At 41.3% G+C, this 18,023-nt stretch overlaps 2 protein-coding genes across 5 annotated transcripts in view; one reads left to right on the forward strand and one right to left on the reverse strand.

Annotated features, from left to right (window-relative positions):
* Positions 1 to 6,829, forward strand: part of LOC111250508 (catalase-like) — a 33,549-nt gene extending 26,720 nt beyond the window's left edge. The window contains exons 3-8 of one of the 4 annotated variants that reach the window (XR_002673408.2): positions 659 to 789; positions 1,922 to 2,435; positions 2,596 to 2,787; positions 3,025 to 3,624; positions 4,151 to 5,401; positions 6,644 to 6,829. Coding sequence is in view for 2 of the 4 variants with exons in the window: in XM_022805885.2 (XP_022661620.1) it covers positions 659 to 789; positions 1,922 to 2,435; positions 2,596 to 2,787; positions 3,025 to 3,624; positions 4,151 to 4,174 (1,461 nt within the window). In the remaining 2 variants the exon portion in view is untranslated. Of the gene's footprint in view, positions 1 to 658; positions 790 to 1,921; positions 2,436 to 2,595; positions 2,788 to 3,024; positions 3,625 to 4,150; positions 5,403 to 6,643 lie in introns of those variants that run through there. The other 3 variants (XR_015327645.1, XM_022805885.2, XM_022805886.2) reach the window with 3 other exon arrangements.
* Positions 6,830 to 8,812: 1,983 nt separating this feature from the next.
* LOC111250509 (uncharacterized) lies at positions 8,813 to 9,777 on the reverse strand. Its single transcript, XM_022805887.2, has 2 exons — positions 9,617 to 9,777; positions 8,813 to 9,358 (listed from the first exon to the last, which is right to left on the reverse strand). The coding sequence occupies exons 1-2, from the start codon at positions 9,623 to 9,625 to the stop codon at positions 8,909 to 8,911; spliced, it is 459 nt and encodes a 152-aa protein (XP_022661622.1). The 5' UTR covers positions 9,626 to 9,777; the 3' UTR covers positions 8,813 to 8,908.
* Positions 9,778 to 18,023: the final 8,246 nt, after the last annotated feature.

The following is an 18,023-nucleotide window of genomic DNA, read 5'->3' on the forward strand; positions in this document are numbered from 1 at the left end:
TATATATACATGTATGTTATTTATCATTCTTCGTCTCGCAGGGGTGGCTGTTTCTTTTGCGATCTTTTTGATGATGAGCTTTTCCTTATATGGCACAGCTGGATGTTTTGCGAAGGCGCCTTCTATGTTCCAACCATTCGCAGTTTGCGGATCCAAGCGATTTTCCTGGCCGAGCACGCCAGCAAATCAACCTCCACCTTCTCCCAAGTCCTTTGCAGTAGAAACAATCTGAAGAAGGATGCTGTGGGGTGACGCGGAACGGGGATGAAACAGGAAGCGGCAGTATGGAAAACACGCGATTGTGAATATAAACATCCACAAGCATTTATATGAACATTGAAAGTTAAGCAAATGGCTGAATGCCCGTACGAAGTGCGAGCATAGAACCGGAGGATAGAGCGCAGGACGAATTATATAACAAACAGAACCTATTAGAATAAAAACTATGTTGCACGCCTTAAGGGATACGAGCAAGGCTATCGGTTTTTCTAATGGTAACTCTCGGCGACAATGAGATAGCACTACGACTATACCGAGACTCTACTAATTTCTGTTACGTTTATATCATTTTTACGGAAGAACTTAGATTCCACAACTGCTGGCGTTGACAATACGAAATTTAAAAGCTTAATGCTCTCCATACGTTGCTTCACTGCAGAAAAATGCCCAGCTTACTACTGGAACTGGATGTCCCGTCGGCGACAAGTTGAACATCCAGACCGCTGGAAAACGGGGACCCGCTTTGCTCCAAGATGTTGTCTTCATTGATGAGATGGCTCACTTCGACAGGTGAGAGGATCAAACGAATTTATTATTCAGTAATAAATTTAGTGTTCCACAATTTTTCTGTGACGACCGGCATAGATTTAATTATTCAGTACTCCATATCTTCAAGAACATGCTCGTCCCTTCGGTATAGGAAGGCTATAAGTCATGAACGTTGTGGTCGCGCAACACAAAATAATGTAGTTCCCATTGAAAATATTATCAGCTAGTAATGGTCTCATATTTGTGTGAAAGTATCGTAAAACGGTAGGACCATATTATTAGTCAAACTAATCATTCAGGGCATCTCGTTGCAATAAAGCTAAACGTATCGACACTCGTTTTCAGATAAGATCCATCACGTTGAGTGTGTCCGAGATGTGAAGATCTAGGTTGTCTTATGACAAAGCATAACACGGTTTCTGAACCAAGTCGAAGTTTACCTTACATGACATATTGGCGAAGCCTAGTATATATAGACGGCGTTTGAGGACTAGGTAAAGCGCCGATATTGTGATTGCCTTTTGATTGTTTACGCTAATAAAATCGTCCGCTTTATCTTTTCAGCATTTTATAGGGCTCTATACACTATGAAAGCAGTGACTGACCTAGATTTTCGAGGGTAAACGCGAAAAATAGCAACCCACTTTTCCACAGGACACTGCGCGTAACAATAATTGATAGTTCAAATCGCAAAACATAGAGAGAAAGAAAAAAATGTCTTTTGATTTACTTTGAAAAAATCGCGGTTGTAGAAACGGCCCTTAACGACACTCTTAAGTTGCTTGAGCGCCTTATTGCTTGGGAGACTCTGAAATGCCATTTATACATACTCTCTATCGACTGGTCTAATCCGTTCTGACGGTATATACTGCACGACAAGTATGATTGAACAAAGAAAAAAATGTTGGCAAAAATCAAGGAATAAATCATAACATAACAAAAATACTGACTTTAAGTAAATCTATACATACAGTCTGTATTCTAATGAATAATCTAAGTCCTTTGGTATAAAGAATTGACAGTTATTCATTTAATGAGCGTACGAACCATTTGCTAAAATGTTCGGATTGTAAGATTTTTGCAGCCTGTACACACACTGTAGCTTTAATACGAATGTCAATGTCCACTTGCTCTTTTTTCTGCTACTATATAGGGAGAGGATCCCCGAACGTGTGGTGCACGCCAAGGGAGCTGGTGCCTTCGGCTATTTCGAGGTAACTGACGATATTACGAAGTATTCGAAGGCTGCCGTCTTCGCTTCGATCGGCAAACGAACCCCCATCGCTGTTCGTTTTTCCACCGTCGGTGGCGAGTCAGGTTCGGCTGATACTGTCCGTGACCCGCGTGGTTTCGCTGTGAAGTTCTACACTGAGGAGGGTAATTGGGATATTGTGGGCAATAACACACCGATTTTTTTTATTCGTGACCCGTTCTTGTTCCCCAGTTTCATTCACACGCAGAAGCGGAACCCTCGCACTCATTGCAAAGATCCTGACATGTTCTGGGACTTTCTTTCATTGCGCCCCGAAAGCACCCACCAAGTTCTCATCCTCTTCTCCGACCGAGGAATTCCTAATGGATACCGCCACATGAATGGGTACGGCAGCCACACATTCAAGCTGGTCAATGCTGATAATGACATCAACTACTGCAAGTTCCACTACAAGGTAAGGTGCTGTTAGAAATTTCATTAATAGCATATTAATTCCTTGCAATCGAATTGACGTACGCGTCGTAGAAGACAGCCGTCTCTGTCGTTAACTTCCTGAGGCTTGATGCATCGATCTATTCTGGCCTAACTGACGTGTACTTTCTCCTGCCTTATAGACTGATCAGGGTATCAGTAACTTGACAGTCGAGCGTGCCAACGAGTTGGCTGCCTCAGATCCGGATTACTCTATCCGCGACCTGTACAACGCCATCGAGAACGGCAAGCACCCGTCGTGGACTCTGTACATTCAGATTATGACTTCTCAACAAGCAGAGAAGTTCCCCTTTAATCCATTCGACGTCACCAAGGTAAATAACAGTAATGTTTATACACTTTTAGCATCACGGCTGATGAGACAATCTGATATGTATCTGCAAACATAATATCGATGATTACTCATCGATGATAATATTCGTGTTTTCAATCAAGATTATGGCCTGTATTATATATCGAAGTGTGTAGTGGGAAACAGAGCTAATCGAATCACTTGAAACAATATCACGGTAAATACACGATTTCTAAGTTTTTTTTTTCTCACTAACTAGGTGTGGCCTCATGCAGACTACCCGTTAATTCCCGTCGGAAAACTTGTATTGAATCGTAATCCTACCAACTATTTCGCCGAAGTCGAGCAGATGGCTTTTTCGCCTGCTAACCTCGTGCCCGGAATCGAGCCATCACCAGACAAGATGTTGCAGGGTCGTCTGTTCTCTTACAACGACACCCACCGCCATCGTCTTGGGCCCAACTACTTGCAAATCCCTGTCAACTGCCCCTATGCTACACGAGTACGTAACGCACAGCGCGACGGTGCTATGTGTATCAATGGCAACCAGGGCGCTGCGACTAACTACTACCCGGACTCGTTTGGCGGGCCCGTCACCAACCTTAAATACAAGGAGAATTTCGGCGAAAAGTGGGCCACCGCCGACGTCAATCGTTGGAACTCCGAGGATGAGGACAACTTTACTCAGCCTGGTCTCTTCTACAAAATGCTGTCGCAGCCTGAGAGGGAGCGGCTCGCTTCGAATATCGCCAACCATCTTAAGGATGCCCAAGATTTCATTCAGCAGCGCGCTATTAAGAACTTCACCTCCGCTCACCCCGCCCTTGGAGCTGCTATCCGATCCAAGATCCAGGCTCTCGTGAGTGCATAAGCTTCGTGAATACATAACACACACAATACACAGATATATTCTATTACTTTACGATACATGTTGTAACACCGTGTTGCGAAACATCTGTGCCTTGCTTTCTTCCGAAGATAATAATAATATATCAATGATTACATGTTTGATATAACGCATCTGATAAAAATTAGACTGAGCGTACCAGTCACCTAGGCGTCCGTAAAGGGATCGCTATAAAACTATTAATATTATCAAAAAGATTTCAATTAAGTTATTGTCATCAATACATCGTCGCCTATTATCGACTCGTGTTACTGGTACGTCCTACATACTAGACGATACTAATTAGGCTTATACAATATTCTACCGCTATTAGCTGCGCGTCAGTCATCAAAGTCGTTTCGTGACTAGCCAGCTCTAGCCTTCCGTGATCCATATATCTCTAACATAGGTTTCTTTTACTTTGTACTCGTCCTGCCTTATCTCTGTTGGTCTGCTTGCATAACCCTATTCTCCTTTTGTACAACTATGCCATCTGGAGGCGACTGAAAGCAATGAAATCTGATATGGGGACTCTTCCCCTACCAGCACGCCATTCCCAGATCATTCACACTTGCGTCCAACCTCTCCACCTTCCCGCTACCGACCCCCTACGCCACCGATCTCATTTTCACAAAGTTCTTCCTTGCACGCTAATACTTCGGTTCCCCTTTCTGACAAAGCTTCTATGCTAGATGAGGATTTCGAAGAAGAGGGTTCCTCAATGGATACCGATCAGTTGGTGCCGCAGCAAAAGGCTTTAGCAGATACGACGCAAGTCGGGGACAGCGCTGAAGACCCAACAGCAACTGAAAGCCGCGTAGGGCATTCGGGCGAGATGGACATGACGGATATGCTAATCGGTCTCCAACAAATGGAGGACCAGTTGCAGACGGCCGCTTCGTCTTCTGTCTCGCAAGTTGCCACTGCGTCCCAATATGCTGCTGGTATGCTTGGCCCTAATTTGCAGGGGCAAGCAACTGTCGTAGCTGACGGCAAACCTAGCGTCGCTTTGGAAAATAATCAGTCTATGTGTGCTCCCAACGTGGTCTCATCCATTTGTTCGCCCACATTTTGGCCCTTTCGATAACGCACAATATAACCTGCGATGAAAATAACGAAGGTGGAGGCCAACAAGGCTCATATCACGATCATGCGATTTAATCCTACTATATTGTTGATTAAAATTATCAGCGGCGTAAACAACAAGATAGAAAAATGCGCTCGCACGCACATTAGCAAAGAATCTGCCTGGTATAATAGGTTTAGTGGGTAATTTCTCTCTGTGTGTCTATGTCGGTTAGCGAGCGTACGTCTGTCGCAATTTAGAATTGGCGTTGGAGCGCACACTGCTGCATATAAGCCTTTATATAACCCGCTGTGTGAATGTCGACCGATCAGATTATGTTTACAAAATCAAGGATACTTTTACTAGCATGATTCTATAAGTATATCCTTGTCCGAGCTCTCACAAGGGCATCCTTCTCGAAGGCCGTCAAAAATCTGCTCTCTTCTTCTGTCACTCTATTGCTCCTTAAATTTGCCCCTGTATATTTTTCACCCCCCTTTTTGTTTGCCCCTGTCCTTGAGCCTTATATGGGTATGTCTGGTGGCCGCTATGTTTTCGATTTGTTGGCCCATTTATGCTCTCTTCTATACCTCTACCCAGTCGTTACAACCTTCTTCCGTGTTACGTCTTCGACCCAAACTCCATTCGTCACAGCAATTTCATCAACGGTGCTTTTCGCTCCAGGTAGGTACCTCCAAATGACTCGCGAGAAAATTTGCAGTGTAAATCTTTCCCTTCTTCGCTTTTTATTTGGATATATCCAATGATAAATGATTTTGTTGTTAAAGAGCGCAATATGATGCTTGTTGATCTTAACCGAACATTTTTCCATGTGCCTGAACCCTAACCCTACGTGTATCATCGAGTGCACACAAACTGTTCGTCGCTACAATTTGCCCAAATTCCCTTGTTGTCCCTGTGGTTCCTGCTTTGTAACTTCCCGTAATGCGAGCGATTATCTTGATGCGTTCGTGAGTTCCCCGAGTCCCGACCCAGAACAGTACAGCATAGCCAGTATAACGCTAGAAGGCCAGGAATCCTTTCTGATGTCATCCTTTAGCAAAAGGGGTAGCCGTGTAACCTCCGAGGTCCGAATACTTTAATTCCTCCCTATTACTATAGCTAATTCTGCGACGTGTGGCGCAGGTGGAAATTTTTAATGTCGCTCTTGTTGCTGTTGTTTCGCGCACGTTATAAAACGATGCGACGTGCAAGCGTACTATCCGTGCTTGCGATAAGCTGCGTGCGAAAAAACGAAAGATTCTCATATTAACAGACTCGTACGTGGCCTAAACCTGTGGCCCCCGTAGTTTGTCTGTAACTTTTTTTTTATTAGGCTGTACCTAACTGTGTCCTGGCTTCGAAATACTGTTGAACTAATATAGCGGTGATACTTACTTCGGTGTTGGGATGTTTGCGCTGTAGACGGGCTTGAATAAAGCAGTAGCAAGAATGACTTTTTCTATCTTTGGTTAATTTGTTTGTTGTTGCCGTGTTCGGCTGGTGCTCGTATCGTGAGGCAAATGATGGCAGATTGTTTATGCTTAGCTAGATCTCGCTTCTGTGACCCAATACGTGCGCAGAATTGTTATAGCCTTTGTTCGTGGTACCCAGATCTGCAATGATTGTAAAAGAATTACACATACCAATAGTAGTGGCGGTTTTATGAGCACATCACCGTTGCGACAACAATGACTTTTCAATTTGTATGATCTCTTCTAGTTATCGATGATTTGCTTTAGTGTTTTATTTTTTTATTGTATATTAATATTTATTCGGCTATGCTGTTCGCTGTGATTGAGCTAAAACAATAGACGTGGTCCGTTCGCTTAGCTAGCAATTTAGCCCATGCAATCTATCCTACCTCATACTTGTACCTGGATAGACTTGGCACTCTAACGCCTATGTTTCACTTCTCCATTTCAGGAAAAAGCTAAGCTCTGATAGTAGCTATACGCTGGACACTGATTGCAAAAAAGAGCGTAGATAGAAGGCCGGAAAAGCAGGAATAAGGGTCGACCGATGTGTGCGACATGCTGATATGTCCCGTTATTAATATATCATGCGCATAATATCTAATACTAATAATAAAATGTGAATAGATGAAACAAACCAGTATTTTTACTCGTTGTATTGCTAAAGTGCCATAAACAGAGATTAAAATTTTTTGGTTTTACAGGATATGAACTTTATACCGATACAGAAATACAATCTTTCTGTGTGTTGTTCACAGCCCCAATTGCCCTGTTTTTATTTACTGATAGAGTTAAATAATTTTATCGCATGTCATTTGCGCATGAGAATCTATTTCAACACAAATAAATAATTTAAAGGGATAACACTAACCGCAAGGAATCTGTAAAAAGAGTTTTCAAAGAGTCTCATGGCGACAATAAATCAGAGACGGCAGCTAAAAAAACTATCATCCATCAAAGCTCGATGCAGAAAAAAGCACGACAACGAAAGAAGAAACACCGAAAAATTCGAAATTACGATCATGCATTTAATTATAATCGAAAAGTACGTCGAGCCATTTCGAAAAGTTTACTTCAATATGGCACTCATGAATTTGCGCTATTTTTTACTGCATCCGCCTCAAGAGGACAAACCAAAGCTACAATAATGCAACTCTGTAATAACACAAAGGTTTAATAAATAACACTGGAAAGAATAGTGACCATTTATCATAGTGAGAAACACATGTTTTTACTGCCGGCATGCGAAGATTTGCCACGCAGTAAAAAATGCGGGAAATAAATAGGCATATTGAGTAAGGAATATTGAGTATTATATTGGAATGCGTAAATATAACTCTATTGGGCGTCCTCGATAGGGCGACATCGTTTAATTGGTTTTGATCGCTAAGAGTTACTTAATGTTCCGTTCATATAAATAACCGCAGTTGAATTGTTAGCAGAAAAAGAACGAGTTATTTTCGCGCATCTATTTCGTAGCAGTGAAATTTCGACTCAAGATACCATAAGACGCCGGTCGTACATAAATCAACAGTCTTGATTATAATGTTGGCAATCTAGTTTTATTTAAGTACACTACATGCGGGGCACCATGACACAACTATAAACCTCATGACTGCTAGGTAGGCTGATTTGCTATATAAAAATAACATAGAATTTTTGTGCTATAATTATACCAAGGTTTTTGCTTGGTACTGTCCCAAACTCAGCGGCTGAGAAGATTATAATAGGGACTAAGAAATAGTTAACTGAGTAAAGAACAACTACGTTTGTGATGATGGTCGTTGATTCGAGTATTCCGCCGAGATGTATGCTTGCACCGATCTTTAATTTTATGGGTATAATATTTGTGACGTTAATAAAAACAATGAATTCGTTTAAAAATACTTTTTCTAGTTGACTTTAGCTAAATATTTGGAAGTTAGAGTTTTGGCTTCCGAGCATTACGGTTATTCACACAACTTGTTGTGAAATGAAACAAGCCTCGCTTTGTCATGTTTTTGTATTGTAAAAATATGTGTTGTCCTCGCGCTTCAGTAAAAAAAATATCGGTATTTTCATGTCATCATCAAAAATTGTATTACTAGTAAGTAATTGCCATAATAATAAAAAATATGTTAATTTTCTCGAGTTACTTTTCTTCGTATTCATGTATGCCTCTAGGGTAGCTTTACACCTTAATTAATGTTCTAATAAATCATTCCTTAAAGTTGAGCTCCACTTTTACATGCTTTACTACTAGCTGAATTTTCACAGAAAACACTCACAAAAGACCGTTAAAATATTCCAGATAAACGTTCTCATAGGTTAGCATACTTAGCCCTGTATCCTTGTCGATATTATATCTATGTCGATATTGTACAATTTTTATACTTTAGTATTTACTAGCGCAGGTTAACACTATCATTGTCTATCAATTTAGTAACTATTGCTAAGTATATAACTATATAGTTAACGCTAAGCATATAGCTGTACTAAAAGGTTTACAAACGCACATTGAAACTATAATTAATCCTGCCCTAAATAGATAGTGGAAAATGATGCCTCGCAGGTACTATAATCCTACGAGCTACAAAACCCACGATCCCACCACTGTTTTCCGCAAACAGGACTAAACGCATCACATTGATACTACCCAATTCGTAATTTTATTGGGTACAACAATCTTCATTGAACTTAATTTACATTATGATCTCGAAATTAGTTAATAGGTAATTTAGTAAAGAGCCTTTCCGTATCCGAGGCCGTAAGCGGGAGCGGCAATAGCAGATCCGTAGCCAAGACCGTAGGCGGCAGGGGCAGCAATGGCAGCTCCATAGGCTGGGGCAGCCAGAACGGGAGCAGCGGCGACCTTTGCGATGGGGGCGGCATAGGCAACGGGGGCAGCGGCGACCTTAGCGATGGGGGCGGCATAGGCAACGGGGGCAGCGACGTGTTTGGTCACGGTGGCGTAAGACGACGCAACGACAGGGGCGGCAGCCACCTTAGCAATAGGGGCGGCAAGAGCAGCTCCGTAGCCATAGGCGGCAGGAGCATAGGCGGGAGCAGCGATAGCTCCTCCGTAAACGGGGGCAGCGATGGCAGCCCCGTAGGCGGGAGCAGCAAGACCGTACCCAAGACTGCCAGCGTGGGCTCCAGCCACAGCGAGGGCAACGACGGCGAGCCTCTACAAAACGTTAGAGAATGAGAAAAGTGTCTATGATTTAACTATCTAAACCGTTATTCTTACACTTATGTTGCGGTACACCACGTTATAATCATATCTAAAAATAAATCAATGGTGCACTGGAAAAGCATATTTCTATATCTAATAACGCATTCTACTTTAGAAGACTGTCAACTGTTAGCCACTTTTAGAGAATTGACCACCTGGTACATATATCTAAGAGAACACTAGGCTCATCGAGTCTAGAGCAGTACGTACAGCGAACATGTTAAATGATTGAGTTGATGTTCAATGGAACTATGACACAATGGGGATATTGCTGGACTTATATACGCTGACTCGACCGGCCGACCAGAGGCGATCGGGCGATTGCTTTCGTGTTGCTTGCCCTCTCTTTTCGGCCGCTACGGATGCTGGGGTGGGCGTACACACCATGGACGATCTACAATATTCGCGTAACACAGAAATTCGTCTAGAATCGGTTCGGGTGTAACCCGCAAACTTCGGACACTGAAAACTTCAGGCTCCCGTTCACACAGTCCCGATGTATTAGTGTTCTATGACCGTATCTATTATTTACTGATGTTCAGTATTGACGTTTTTCCTTAGACGATAAAAGCGCACTAATAGATAAACTGAAGACATCACCTAATGTATCTATACATTAGCCCGAAAGGAACTTTACATTACTACGAACCTTTTTGGACACTGCGCAATACAAACTCAAAGGTTCGAGAGTAAATGCTTGAAATATGATGGAACCGCTTCGGCCTGCGCATGGGTATATGTGACTAAGTCGGCTAGTGACCTCATTTGTGGAGTTTGATTTTATCCAATTGCCATTTGATGTTGACAGATTTTTGCGCGTGCTTCTTCGTACGTAACGTGCTCGTGTAACTATTTCGTTTCCGGCTACAATAGTATATGTGATTTGTTAATTGAATGGCATGGCAAATTGAAGTCCAAGATAGGTCACTGTGTCTATGGCTATTACTAGTCATCAGAGACTGTGCAGAAAGCAATGATAATGCATTGAATTTATGATTAACTCCGCATTGTTAGGAATTGGGCGTACTTCACTGCACAACGTTTTAGGTAGATGGCGCAATGTCCTATACTTAGTACCGTGTCTCAAGCGCTCTTTCAACCTCAAACACAATATGCTGCTCGAAATAAAATTTGGGTAGATTCTGAGCAGTAGCTCAGGCATATGGGTCCGAGGTATAGTAGGTGAAAGTTCAACAGTGTTAGAGAAATCACTCGGCAGTGAAATCTACGTTAGCTCAGAACGTTCGTAAAGAATAGCTACCACAGAAAAAGACAGAGAGCAGGCACTACTTTCAAAACGTAGTTAACGGATTCAATCGCACAGTCTAAGCGTTGCATTTGAACGTGTTCGGTAAATATTTAGAAATGTTCAAGCTTTGCCTTTGTACCAAAATTTAGCGAATGAAGGTATGCTGAAAAGTGGAGCGTCACTCATCCCGATCTGTCGGAGCCTACTATAGACGGCCGTCTCTGTTTTTGTAAACACAGAAGGCTGGCCTTTGGTGAGAGATAAGAAACAACGGTAGTTTGAGCTAATCAGAGAAACGGATTCGCCTACAGTATACGACCAATATGGTGCATTTTTGTGGTAGTATATATGGCGTCAGAACGCATATATAGAAACCAGGTATTTAGACGTGTACGATATCTAAAGAAGGGCAAATGGTTCATGCTGCAATGAGAACTTCTTTTCGAAAATCGCTAATGGTGTCCGTTAGAAAACTTGTCAGAAATTTGTCTAATGAATAGATTAGTTTTACATAAGCTCACACGAAAAACGTCGCGAACGCCGTTTCCGCAACCTTCAAACCTCGTCCGAAGGACTGAGCACAGTCTGATAGCCTTTCATGAACAGAAACGTACAGCACACAACGGATAGAACGGGTTGAGCCGCGTTTTATTTAGCATAATCTGGCTATCAGTGTATGGCAGCTAGAACTAGTCCACCTTATGATGCTTGGCTTGAGCCTATACTCATGTTGAATAAATCGAATCCATGAAGTGAATCGTAGGTTGATGTCATACTGTTTTTGAAGACCCGTTCCCCCTAATATACTAAACACTGAGATAGTTTTTACAAAAAAATTGAGTCAAAATAAAGGAAATTGTTCACCACTACCTTATACACTGTAGAGAAGGCTTTTAGGTAACCGAAAAGACGTATAAACATTAGGGACTGTCAGCAACAGACGAGCGAATTTCTGCCGTTTACTCGTATAGTAATTTAAACAACTGATCCTCGCATCATTACGCGCAGCCAGTTTTTTCCTGATAAGACCGATTATAGAAACAAAGCAATGCAAAAAAGTGCATTCGTACGTCTTTTTTTTTATTGTAAAGAAAATATAGACGTAGACGGGGGCTTTCTCAAACGAAATCAACGATAAACACAATCTTATCTAATTATCGATTTCGACTAACTGGAAAAAAGAGAAAGCAGACTACTGGTGGAGCAATTTGTATACCTCTGTACCACCTAAAACGCAGCCTTTTCACTATCTACAAGCAAGAAAACAAGAATTTTGAAAAAGTGAAAAGGCCTATTTACATTTTCATACCGAAACTCTCGTTCGTCTTGAGATAGCCTTTCCGTATCCGGACCACAGATCGGGGCGGCAACAGTAGCTCTATAACCAAGACCATAGGCGGGGGCAATAGAAACAGAGGCGGCAGCGACCTCAGCGATGGGGGCGGCGATGTGCTTGGTCATGGTGTGGTAAGACGAAGCAACAACGGAGGCAGCGACGGCAGCACCGTGTGCGGAAGCTGTAAATCCTTCTCCGTAGAGGGAGTAGCGATAGCAGCACCGTAAATATGGACAGCAAGACCGTATCAAAGATTATCAGCGCAGGCCTCAGCTACAGTAAGGCCACCGATGGCGAGTTTTTGCAGACGAAAATAAGCAAGAAGACGTATTTTGCTCAAGCCTTATTTGTTACATACTTTGCATTTCAACAAAGCTGAGTTACCCCACACCGTTCACTCTGTGGGGTAGCTCAGCTTTGTCGACACAAAGCATCTATATCTAGATTTTCCTTAGATACCCAGATACGGTAAGCGTCTTTAAATAACTACGCTCCTGAGACACGTACAGCAAACATGTTTATATTCGACTAAACCGTGATCATATGAAGGATCACTGTAGTCAAAGCTGATAGAGACATAGTATGAGCCATACTTTCCTAGAGAAAATAGCTGAGATGGGACACACTGGGGGGTGGTGTTTAGTAATTTGCAAAATGCATGCTACAGAATATCGGCATACGTTTAAATATAATGGGCGTTGGATAAACCTTGAATGCTTTTTGCATCTTATTAATCTGTTTCGTTTAGGCGATACATCAAAAAACGAAGATATATGTAATTGTTTAATGATCGGTGCGTACTAATGACCAGCAATAAAGGAAACAGCTGGCCAAATACTGCAGTTTTCAATGTACGCAGGGTAGCTTTAGTGTCATGTAAGCGTTTCCGGAAAAATGTTGATAAAACGTTTGCGCCTGGTGTCGAAATTGGGGATAGAAACTGTCGATTACTTGGAATTATATAACGACATCTCAGCATAGGTGTATACAGACCTAGTGATTGCTATTGGTTTAGTTTGTGCCTATGATATTAGCTATTGTCACCACGTTCTGGTCGTCGGAGAAGTATTGACTGCTACTTGGAATACGAAGATCGGCAACAGCCCTCGTCCTTAAAGACAGCAAGCTTGACGTCCAATCCGTTAGGCATTAATGCACCTATATTAATTCCCCTGTGGATATTTTCAAAAGTCGTAATTTGTTAAACTTTGGCGGACGGTCCACCTCAAATCGAGTTACTTCGTATAATAAGCGATTTGGGTACCGATGCATATCTTCCTTGTATCTCAAATGTTTTTTGGTATCTCCTTGTATCTCAAAGGTGTTTTTCGATTAGAAAAACTCCACGAAATGAAAAAAAAAGTAACGTTCGTTCACTAAAATGTAAAATGGATTAAAAAATCGCTACCGTACCTGTTTCGCTATAGGCTAATTATACTACTAGTACATCGCGACAGCTGTATAATCGGCGGAAGACAACTTCGTAATCAAAAGGCCATTCCTCAACATCGACCCCGCTTTCAACTTGGTACCTTTTTTTTTTTTGTATTTTGTAAACTTTGTATTTTTTTTTGATAAACTCTAGCTCGCCTGAAATTCATTGAACGATTTGTAGATTTATTAACTCGGATTCTACCAAAAGGAGCCAGACTACTAGCAATGACGACTCTTCTCACATTCATTAAAAAAAAACACGTTTTGAATTTCACGATCAGTCCTTAAACCGGTAAGGTGTTGTTTCGGACCCTTTAATACGAAAACAGATGAAGCTATAGCTGGATTCGAACGTAGACCACCTCACGTGTCGCTAAGATCAGCTACGGCATTCTCACATATACGTCCCTCGTACGCATTGCTACTCCGATGTACTATAGTAATCCTCAACTCAATACTTTGTTGATGATGATGATGATATTACACGAATAGGCCAGAACACGGGTAACACCAATCATGAGCTTACGGAAATAAGCATACAGAACGTACAGCCCTTTCGTCAATATTTCAAAGTCCAAAATTGGCATATTCTCTTCAAAAGTCAGAGACGAATTCGGTCAAAGGTAGACTAAAAAGGTATGGCTGAACGACGCAATTTTAGAGCCTTATCGAATTCAAGTTCTGGAACTCTTTGACAAAAACACATATCCGGAAGTTTTCCAAGTTGTTTAGCATCTACAGCAGCAGCAGCATCATTATTAGTTTGATTGAAAAATAAAAAATTCTCTCGTCAATTATTGAGCGCAGCCTGGAACCCTCCTTTGCTCTGCTTTACACAAGACCCAAAAACATTGGCTCTGCTCACTGTTACCTTTAATGCAAATCTGATGATTCTACTATAAATGATGATCGTGTAAAGTTTCCATATAATATTTTATTAATGGTACATACATAGAGGAATAAAAATGACATAGAGTCAGCAAGTGTTCAGTGGCCGGCTGCAGTGTACTAAATACATTTCGGTCTTCATTTGTTCGTTCGCATCGGCCTCTCTTTCAATACATAGTACTATACTAACTACCCTAAATGGATTCATCCGCAGGAGAGCTCACAATGATGATGTAAAGGAAACGATCTTGCAAGCAACGCCATGAAATGCTTTACAGACAAGCTCAACATTTGTAGAGAAGATACAAAGGCGCAAGTACAGCCTTGAGACTTCCTCTCGGTATCAGCCTTTTCGTTGAAACAATGCAAAAATTAGGTAAGTTACAATTGCGAACCGATAAGTTTTTACTACAAGGAACATAGAAACGCTAGACAGTTAGTTGATCGTTCTATCTAGGGATAACTTCTATTCTCCAAACATTAGGATTATCTTTATTGGTGAGGTAAGCTTTAAAACGCTACCAAAGAAGCCATTTCATCTTTACTGGCCTCAGAGTCAGAGGCTCGTTCAAATGGCCAGCGTTATCCACAAGCAGCTGCGACCAACGTATGAAAACATATTGGAATTAAAAAAGACCCAGACATAACTCTACTATATGGCGCAAGCAGCATACCAAAAACCCTTCAAATCGTATTCCCAATGTTGCTCTCACCCAAAATGACGAACCCATCATTTGTACCGATCACTCTTTTTTCATAGGCTAGAAAATTTAGTTCACATCCAATAGTGTACAGGTTTGCCGTACCTGACGCAGCCACAGCAGCGATGGCAATGCTGCAGACGGGGGGGGTGGGGTGGCAAGACCGTGTCAAATATTGCCAGAGTGGACGATCCGACCACGGCTCGCGCAATGAGGGCGAAGTTTTTCAAATGATGAAAAAAAAAAAGATGAAAGATGGTATTATTTATTTCAGCGTCCAATGAATGAATCATCTTATTAGACTCTATTTATTAGTACTAAGGTTTTTGCACTTGTTTCGTATGCATCATCGAATGGGCTTCAGTTATTTACACCCTGTATGAACGTGCCAATTGAATATATAATACGAATAGCGTGCGTATTAAATTGGTAAGCTATTGTTCAGCTAAACCATAACCAAGATATCGCTTCGTTTGTATATAAGTTAGCTAGGTTGGCCAGGCCTTATAGGACCACAATGCGTATTGCTTTCCCACAATAAAAATACCAGCGAAGTTGGTATATAGTGGCGAAATCGACGCTTCTGTTTGGATACTCGGACCGGGTAGCAGGCGTTGTACGTCGGCTTTGAACGGCTGTTGCTGAAGCTGTTGAAAACACTTTGTTTAGAATAGAAATGATCCATTACTTGCAAGAGTACATATTACTAATGCTACTACTATAAATTGAAATTTTGGTTTCCTACAACGAAAAGAGGTACCTTAGGGGCACAGATTGCTGTGAGTCAAGTAGCTTTGACGATAAATATTCTAGCCATCTCAAAGCGGACCAGTAAGTGTCTGCTTGCAACAACTTTTGCAAAAAAAGCAACCTTATTACACTGTTGTCACTATTCCTACTTCTTCTACGGGTAGGACTGAAGACCAACAACGCAACCTTGATGTACATATTTGCTTACGTTCGTTTGCCTTCAGAGCACATGGCTTCCTCCCACAGCTGTGTCGAGTACGCTTATCATCGTTTCATCAAATACAAACGGAACTTTACAAACTTTTCCTCTTTCCCGACGAGCAGAAATTCCACTTTAGGAAGCTTTATTTTTCAAGCTTTACATCCGCTATCGCCGTTCGGCAATACATCCTAAGGCTGACTCCCAGCATGCAACGGAGCGTGTCTATGCTAAGATTCGAACCTAGCGGTTATAACCGCCAGGCCATCACGAACGAACACAGAATTATGAAATTTACTCACCTCAGAGTACACAATAAGCCTGGATGCCTTAATGGATTATGAAATGGTGCCGATCACTGATAGGAATGCACATGTCGGAATGGAGCCGTGTCAACCAGAAACACCAAAGGGAAATATATGATTCTATAGGGAAAAGAAAACTGCAGCTGCCGTTGTACTGGGAGAAGCTACAGGGATGAATAGAATATATAGCACGGGAATGTCTATAAGATTCTTTATACTGTTTCGTGTAATCATATATTCTTCAGTGCTCGATTAGAGGAAGACGCGAATCAAATGCGGGTTAATTAAAGTAGTTCAGCTCAATAGTTGCCGTTAATTAAATGGCTAACAAACACAGTAAACGTGTTATTCTGTACTTTTCATCACATTTCCATTAGGCGTCATTATCATGGGCTCCCCATGCCCATAACAAATAAAGATGTTTCTGCTTAGGAAAGCGTACACGTACATGTGTTGCATATATACACATATATATATATATATATATATATATATATACACATAATAAATAGGACTGGAAGCGTGTTGAACACATGTATGATATTGATTTGAATAAACTTGAATAAAAAATGTTGAAAAGCCATCATGATCTGCTATAATTTCTCGAAAAATCTGCTAAGCTCATCGAGATCTACCAGTTAGTCTAAAAACACTGCTACATAGACTTCTGCACAGAAATCTTCATATGTTATTAGGTGTTTTGATTATAACTATTGCAATTATTATTCCGTACATTAAAATGGAAGCATTCCCCAAAGACCGCCAAAGACAGCCTTTATCGGTGTACTCCAAGGTTGTTAGAGTTTAAGGTTCGTCGCCAACCACCCTCATATAAAGCCTATGATTATAGATAACAACTAGATAGATCCTGTGCACTAAACAGCTGAAATTCTTCAAGGAACCCCCTCAGTGGGTTTCAGCTTGCGAGCTATGATATCAACGGTCCTGCTTAATAACGTACCGATCATTTTAACCGCATCATAATGCTGATGCAGTTAAAAGCTCACTTCGCTCGCAAATGTTAGAACAGTAAGCTTATTTCGCTCAAATAGGAAAATGCTTGAGTGGACTTTAAATCCAACATTAAACTCTATAGCTTCGAAGCATGTACACTCAATGGTATTACGTACGCGGCTTTTTTCAATTTGAAAAAGTTAAGGGCTATGCATCATACCACTTAAACTTCAGAGGCAAATTATTTGCCTCGCTTTGTGAAACTCTCACCACATTAAACCCTCGACCTCATGTCATTGGGCTTTAGTTCGTAACTATTATTATTTTAAACCAAAGCTTACAAGGACGACTAGTGGATTTGTGAGTTTTATTCATATATATATATAAATATATATATATATGACGACTGACCTGTTAATCCCTAGGCTGTCAATAAACAGACTGCAAGGCTCATAGGACTGATCGTGAACTTACACGAAGGCAAACTCCATACTTCTGCATTACGAAAGTCTTTTACAGCGAGTATAATAAGCTAGCGATTACGTTCAATGTTTGAGTCGTGGTTCGCTCTAAACTATAATTATCTAGAAGAACATTTTGTTATATATATATGGAGAGGGCAAAATGTACGCCACCAAAAATTCGAATGGATTTGAATATATTAGTCGGCTTACGGGTGTCGCCTAACCTTCTGTCTTTTCTTAAAGTCTCTCGTCTAACGACGAGGCACATACACACCAAATTACAAGTGCCTCTTTACAGATGTTTTAATATATGATGCTCAATTCTGCATGAAATACC

Source organism: Varroa destructor, unplaced genomic scaffold (assembly GCF_002443255.2).
Source record: "Varroa destructor unplaced genomic scaffold, Vdes_3.0 BEIS01000004.1, whole genome shotgun sequence".
Taxonomy (NCBI): Eukaryota; Metazoa; Arthropoda; class Arachnida; order Mesostigmata; family Varroidae; genus Varroa; species Varroa destructor.